Source organism: Cibotium barometz, chromosome 12 (genome assembly GCF_041138505.1).
Source record: "Cibotium barometz isolate CiBa-2024 chromosome 12, ASM4113850v1, whole genome shotgun sequence".
In the NCBI taxonomy this organism is placed as follows: Eukaryota; Viridiplantae; Streptophyta; class Polypodiopsida; order Cyatheales; family Cibotiaceae; genus Cibotium; species Cibotium barometz.
Genome location: NC_141057.1, coordinates 46,011,453 through 46,019,025, shown reverse-complemented (window position 1 = coordinate 46,019,025; position 7,573 = coordinate 46,011,453). Strand labels below are relative to the sequence as shown.

The following is a 7,573-nucleotide window of genomic DNA, read 5'->3' as shown; positions in this document are numbered from 1 at the left end:
GCTGAGGTTATGTGGATTTTCTATCTTGGTTATTATGAGATTATTGGCAAATGTTGGCCTAAGAATCAAGACCCGCACAAGATATTGGCCAAGTTTTATGAAACCAAGTTTTATGGATTCATTATATATGATTATGATGATATGGTATTATATGTGGATAATCCGGTTTTGCCCGAATCTGGGAAAACCCCCAAGCTTGTACTTGGAATAAAAACACCTTTTGAGGGAGGGTCGACTGATTCCTATATACCTAGATGAATCCAAGAACATGCCCAAATTCACCTTTTACGAACGTGCATGTTATATACTCATGGTAGTCAACCCACAAGACTATATAACTATCAACTCCATCATGCATAGTATGGACTAGATACTACGACATCCCCACTAACGTCATCAATGCCCAATAGTGGGTGTAGAACTCTGTATCAAGATATGCTCTCACACACACGCTCTACACACACACACACATACACATAAGAGCATATATTCATACAAAGCTCTTCATACTAAGTTTCTGTCAAACCTCCGGAGATGCAAGGCAAACTCAGCCATAACGAAGTCTAGCACTAAGGGAAGTAGCAAATAGAAAGAATTAGTACAGCAAATAAGTAGTTGATAGGGCAAATGCACCGTTAAAGATAGAAAGAATAAGCACAATATCAACTGGCCGCAACTCGGACGAAAACTTCACAATGTGAAATCTGCATGTCCACTAATACAGCTGAATTATATACATAGATGAATCCAGGAACATGCCCAAATTCACCTTTTACGAACGTGTCCTACCCTAGTGTCATGTCCATTGTGCAAGTTTTTTGTGGATTGTGGTTAAGTGGTTGTGGCCATGTTTAATGTTTAATACCCATTGATGGTATAAGAAAACGGGTCAAAGGCCCTAGTCCCCCAGGCGGTTCAGTTTCATGTAGTGTTTCTTCACGGACGGTTGGACAAAGGAGAAGTGATGGATCATGCTAAAGTTGGTCACCTGCAAGTTTCTTTGTAGGCCTTTAAGCTGACGTAACGAGGATGGAATGTAAGCCTTCACACTAGACGCAAAGTGGTCTTGCAGTGTGTAGGATCCTAGGTACCATGGATGAGCTTTGCTTGGATCTTTTCCTTTTTCGAAAGGGCACTTTAAATGGACACTATGAAGTTGGGGACAGCTGGAATGCAAGTGGGGGAGGATGTAACACACCTCCATGTGCAGCCCTGCAGCCACACACAAGCCTGTGGGCAGCATGCACAGCCATCTTCTGACAGGCCGACGTGTCAGCCAGCCAGTGCCTGGTGGCAATTGGCCATCGAACACCGTCATGGGCAGTCCTCTGACCTGGCCAACAGCACATCAACAAGCCGACCAGCACCAGTATGTAGTCTATATGCACGTGGGGATTCTCTCACTTCCATCTGCAGTTTCTCAGCCCTAGTATCTCTAGCGAACGTTGGGCCGGTGGCCAAGGAAATCTTCAACCGTGTGGGCTGCGAGTTTACATCTTCGCTCTCAGCCATCTGTTGTACTTGAAATTCAGTTGTATTATTTCTTTCTCTTGTACATAATACAGAACAGTAGTTTTAGGACTCTTGTGTGTTTTGATTCTGCTGCTCATTTTTCTCTCTTCTCTCAAACCCTAGCACATAGGAAGGGCTGTTCTACAGAACGTGGTCCATAATGCATAAATGGAAGAGCACTCTCCCTTGATGGAGACACGAACGCAAGAAGGCCCTCTGGCCATTCTTTGTTTTCTTACGGAAGACTATTACATAAGAGCAGTCTCTGCTGTGAATCTCTCTCTCTCTCTCTCTCTCTCCACACACACAAAGAGCAGTCTCCTTTGCTCTTCCCAAGAACAGGTAATTACATGCCCATTGGGTTCTTCCCCATTGAATAATACATTTTCTTCTAGTATTTTATTACACCAATGCCCTTTCACATCATAATTCCCAAGGGAACCCATCCACATTGGGCCCAGCTCCTTTGTGTTCACATTGGCTCAAAGAAGATCTGGATTGCTCTGTGATCCAAATCGCCTGCAACCCAGTCATTTATACTTGCCAATGCCGAAAGGGTCTGCCTCTAATGAGCTCGCCACTGAGCTCACTACACGGCCATGCTCACTCAGCCTCCTGGCCTCGTCATGCTGAGTCCAGTCAGCAGACCCATTACAAAGGGGACAAGGATTGGTTAATTGCAAGGAAAATTGCAAGTAAGACAAAAAACATTATCTCCCATTTTGTACAATTGAAACCAGGGAGCAGCAAGTACAACTTACCAGATAATAGGTCTCAAATCATTCCACATTTTTCGAGCTTGTGTGATGTTCTTACAAAGTGAGCTTAAGCAATGGCAAGGGAGAACACATGAGAGATGACCAGCCTGCCTTCACATGAGTAACACCGCTTCAAGCGCATGCATTCAGACCCTGCTGCCAGCTGTTTTGCTTAGCTCAAAAAAATCATTCCTTTGGTGATATAAAAATGTTTGATGTGTTTGACTTGGAAAATCTCTCAAAAATCCCTTACAAAAATTATGATGGGTTTCTGCAGAAGAAACCTGTGCTCAAACAAGTCAAGCTGTCATGCCATCATGCCACTTCACAACCAGTCCATGTCACTGTCCTCTTGAAAACCAGTGACTTGCAAGATTATAGATCCCCTTACTGATGGCATGAAGCAGTCATGCATTACTTCGGTATCTAACCAGCTTGGCAAGGGTTTCCTGAGCAGAGAGAGTATCAAGATGCTCCTGCCCTAGCATTACAGTGCGGATGCTGATGCATGTCCTACAGATCTCTTCTCCTGCATCAAATTGGCCACCCTTTAGCATCAACTTGGCCCTTGTCTCGAGCAGCAAAGCCTTCAAAAGAGTAACATCTTGCCACACATACTCATCAACCTGCTGTCCCACAAACCCACTCTTCCTCCAGCAAAGTGATCTGTCACACCAATCGTGGATTTGAGAAACAAAGGATTTTTCCACATCCTCCAGCATGTTGGTGCACAGCCGCAAGAGCTCTAGAGCTGCATGACAACGGGAGAATGATGTGAATGAACGAATCGCAAGCTGAAGTACCCCTCTCCTAATAAAGGAAAGCAGTTCCACCACTTTGAGCTCTACAACAACTGGATCATTTCCAAAACCAAGCACGAGAAAACAGGCTGCCCAAAAATGTTCGGAATGAAGTGAAATGGCCCCCCTTTTCCTGACCCCTTGTACCATTGCTTTGGCTGCTTGAACTCCTCCCCTCTTTCTAGCATACAGCTGCACAATTTCATGGAAATCAACCCATCCTGGCCTACTGCATCTTCTGGCTATTCCATACTTCAAGAGTAGAGTGCCTGCTTCAGCTTCCCATCTCTTCGTTTGTGTAGATGCGCAGCAACAAAACACAGCAGCACTGAAATTTCTGAGAGCTTTCAAGCTCTGTGACCGTTCCGGGTACTTAGATGCAGCAAGAGCAAGAAGCGAAAGTGGGATTGGAAAAGGTGCAAACCAACCTCCGACCCAAGCCATCCTTGTTGACAGATCTTTAGGACCATCGGTTTGATCCAGAAATGAGAAGCATACTCCCAACAGCTTCACAAGAAAAGGATTGTTTTTCAAGGTTGCCTCCTCTCTTGCACCCCAAGTCCACTCCCTGACCAATGACTTGTCCATCTTCTCCAGCAGTTCAGACGGCATTATAGGGAGCTCAGATAGCAAGGTCCCAACAATGCCTAATCCAATTGTAAGGCGCCTTAATTTCTCTTCAATGTCTTTTAAGGCATCAAGTTCCTGTGAAGTGAACTCTCTTTTCCCCTTCATGAGAGAAAGGGCCTCCACGCCTGAAAGATAAGAGAGCTCCAGAGAGTCCAAGTTCATCACTTTGGAAAGACGGGTTGTGAAGATGACATGGGTAGCTCCGCCTGTTCGTGGAATAAGTTCAGAAATCTCCCTACCATCCCACCAGTCCCGCTCACTCTCCAGATTGTCAATAATAAGGAGGTACGGGACATCTCTCTGAAGCTCCCTCTTGACCCTCTGGAAAGCTTCTATCTCATGCTCATCAAAAGTTCTCACTCTGCCCCACTCCGGCCCAGCTTGGCTCTCTGTACCCACATCCAAACCCAAGAAAAGAGAGAGGTTGAGATAATTTTGCCTAAGGTATCGAGCTTCACCACCCACCCACAGCACCATGCGGTATAGTTGAGAATACTTGTACGCATACTCAAGGACCATCTCTGTCTTTCCAATGCCAGAGGCACCACTTATGCATGCTATTCCACCTTCTATGGCAGACGGATCCATGTCTGCACTTTGGATCTCTCTGCGAGCTCGGGCTTGCCTGTGCCTGGCTGTTCTTTGAAAGTGTCTACTACTCCTGTGTCCATCTTTAAACCTTTGTAGATTTCTACCTCTGCTGACCTCAATCTCTGCTACATGAGTAGCTTCCCATCCTGGGACAAACTCTTTGTCTTTTCTTATCCGAGGGCCAGAAGATAAACCTCCTGCATCTAGTCTCAAAAAAAACTGGTCTTCTCTGACGCCATGCCACCTGTCTGAATCACTCTTTCTCCTTGCTGTGATACCCTCCAGTCCCCCGTCATCCATATGTCCTTTCCACCTATCTGCATCACTCTTCCTCCTGGCCACAAATCCATCTCTACCAGAGTGCCTGAAGCTCATGGGTAGCCTGTCCACACTCCGTATGTAGGATCTAGAGTGTTCTCTCAACCTTTGAATATCTCCATCTCTTTCTGCTTCAGGCTCCTCACTATTGGTAAAAAGCATAGTCTCCAAGGCTTTCAACTCTCTTTCTCTGCCCATGAAGCTTGGATTTCTTGGAAAGGGAAACTCTTCACCTTCAACCCTTTCCTTCCTAACCCTCTCTCTCTCAGCAACGCTCCGGCGCCCAAGCCTTGTCCCAAGAAGACTCACAGCTTTCAAAATGCAGTTTCTCCAATTGCCATTGTGTGCTTCAAGCTTCCACTCCTCAATCTTGGCCAGGCCATCTAAGGCCTCTGTCCATTCCCTCTCTTCACCTTCAAACAGCCTCCAAAGCTCCCCACCATCTTTCTCCCACACTTCTCCCCTCCTCTCAACAATGTCCCTTGCTAAACACTCAGATGGGGCCAGATCAAAAAACAGAGGGACAAGGTTTTTCCTCTGCAAAAAGGTTCGAAGCTCTTCAACACTGTAGAGGTTTCTGAAGCTCTTTTTGGTAATAATAACAACCCCAAATGTGCAGGAGCTGATGATACGCTGTGCAATGTCATGGCTGCGGGAGTCCGAAAAGCAGGCACGATCAGCTGAAAAGCAAGCGATTCCCTGTAATTCCAACTCTGCACGGAGCCATTTTGAGAACCTTGAAAGAGAGGAGCTCTGCCCGTGAACACCAATGTAAACATCACAGCTTCTAGGGCGAGCAGACGAAGAGGGTGACACTGAGGTTTCCGGGACTGGCAGAGGTCGAGCTGGTGGAGCTGATGGCCCATCTGATGGAACAAGTGAAGTTGACTGGGGCTGAGCAAGTTCTACGGTTTGGCCCCCGTTTTGAGTTTGGGTTAGGTTTTGGGCTGATGTCTTTGTGGAAACACCTGACGAGAATTTCAGCTCCAGCGCATCTCCAGATGGGTCATGTGAAAATGATTGCTTAGTGATAGGATTGATGTTGTGATTGCTTCCTATATATGGAAGGATCTCTTCTTCCCATTCTGCTGGGGGGCTCTTCACAGCAGCTGGAGTAGAGCCCGTGCTGGAAGGGATGGGCGGTGAGATGAAAGGAGAGCCAGAAGCAGAGACAAATGCAGATGAAGTGGGTGAAGCATGGTGAGGAGAAGATGGCGTGGGGGGAGAAGACAAGGGTGGAGGAGTAGACGTGGACGGGGAAGAAACGAAGGGTAGTTTTCTGTGAAAAGACAATGTAGATACTACTCTAGAAGATGCAGACGAGTAGGCATACTCATCAGCAAACCTCACTGTTCTGGAAGAAGATGAAAGGTTGACCAATGACAAAGGTGAAAACGCAGATGAGGAAGGGGATGTAGTTAAGCGGGGGGTGGAGGGGCTATGTCCTACTACTACTGCTTTTGGTGCTGCTGCTGTTGCTGCTATAGGAAACAGTGCATGTGAAGAAGAAGGGAGAGGTGATGGTGATGGTGATGGTGATGGTGGGGGCGAAGAAGCAGGCTTGGCTACAACTGTTTGAAACTCACTGTCCATATATACTAGCATGCATCGGGACTTCTCCCACTTCACCTTCACAATCGTTTGCCGTGGCTGTCAGCATGAAAGCTCCCTGCCACCAGATAATGGAGGGTTTGCAGCAGAAGGAGCAGCAGAGGGGAAAGGTGCAGAAGGTGCCTACATCTGCCTTTTCCTAACTCTGATGAAACAGAAACAAACTTCTCTTAATTCTCACAACAGTTTGAGAAACTATCACTGCTGCTACTTACAGTATAAGATGGAGGGGTACCACCACAGCACCATCACCATGAGCCGTATGCTGTTGGCTACCCAGGAAGCAAATCTGCGAGATGGGGGCTCTTTAGCCAACAAACAACAACAAAAGTGGGTTACAACAGTTGGATTCTTTTGCGACGAGCAACGTGGGATCTTTTTGGTACCCAGCAAAGAAGCCTAAGAAGGATCTTCTCAAAGTGGGGTGCTCCTGTGACCTGCAAAAATGGGATTCTTCTAAAAGTGGGTAAGATAAAGATGGGTTCTTCTGCAAATGCAAACTAATAACGAAAATGGGTTCCTATCCAAAAGACTGCAAAAAGCGGTACATGTGGTTTATTAATGCAAAGTGGGTCTATATCAAAATGGATTTCTGCAAAATGGGCGGAATGTCCTCCTCTGCTAAGCTGTAGAAGGGGTTATATAGTAGGATAGTATCCTTATACCAAGCTCCCAGAAGGAATTTTGCATCTTAAACCGGCGTGGTTAACGAAAGATGGGGGGCTTTTCTTCGTGTAGTTAAGAGGTGATGATGGTGGGGGTACTGCGACAAGGAAAGTGTACAATCTGCCATTCTTCTGCTTCTGCAGAGGTTAGTGGGTCCGACGAGCATGTGCGTCTGTGAGAAAACGGACAACAGGGCATGTGAGAGGGAGGGAGAGAGACAGACAGACAGACAGAGATTTCACAGTATATAGTTTTAACAGAGAAAGCGAGCATCAAGCTCGTGGTTTTGCCAGCCCCCACATGAGCTCAGAAGAGAAAGTGGCCAAGGGTGGGACTCCGTGGGAGGGAGCGTTGCCAAACGCGCCTGCAAAAAGCTCACGTACTGGAATCAGACCGCATCTCTCAGCATGATAATGAAGTACGGGGGTCATTGGCCAAGCTCTGATTTAAATAAGTGACTAGTTTTATCTCCAAATTACACACACGGCAAATATATATATACATATATGTATGTATGTATGTATGTGTGCGCGTGTGTATGTACGTATGAAATTTGAATGTATAAAAGAAGGTTCATTCATTCCCGAGGTACCGAACTTGCAGAGAATAATAGATTAGCCCAAGATTGCACGCTTTGCATGTAGCATGCCCAAATTTCTCGAATTTTGGATTGGAAATTCCATTTAC

General features: G+C 46.2%; 1 protein-coding gene across 2 annotated transcripts; it reads right to left on the bottom strand.

The window, feature by feature from the left end:
• Nucleotides 1-1,851: 1,851 nt before the first annotated feature.
• LOC147633486 (uncharacterized) lies at nt 1,852-7,221 on the bottom strand. Of its 2 annotated transcripts, none has more exons than XR_015267128.1 (2): nt 2,274-7,221; nt 1,852-2,141 (listed from the first exon to the last, which is right to left on the bottom strand). XR_015267128.1 is itself a non-coding variant. In XM_086806571.1 (2 exons), exon 2 carries the CDS (start codon nt 6,212-6,214, stop codon nt 2,678-2,680), a length of 3,537 nt encoding a protein of 1,178 aa, XP_086662697.1. In that variant the 5' UTR covers nt 6,215-6,278; nt 6,436-7,221; the 3' UTR covers nt 1,852-2,677. The 2 variants fall into 2 exon arrangements, 1 of the variants encoding a protein (XP_086662697.1); XM_086806571.1 differs by having other exon boundaries at nt 1,852-6,278; nt 6,436-7,221.
• Nucleotides 7,222-7,573: the final 352 nt, after the last annotated feature.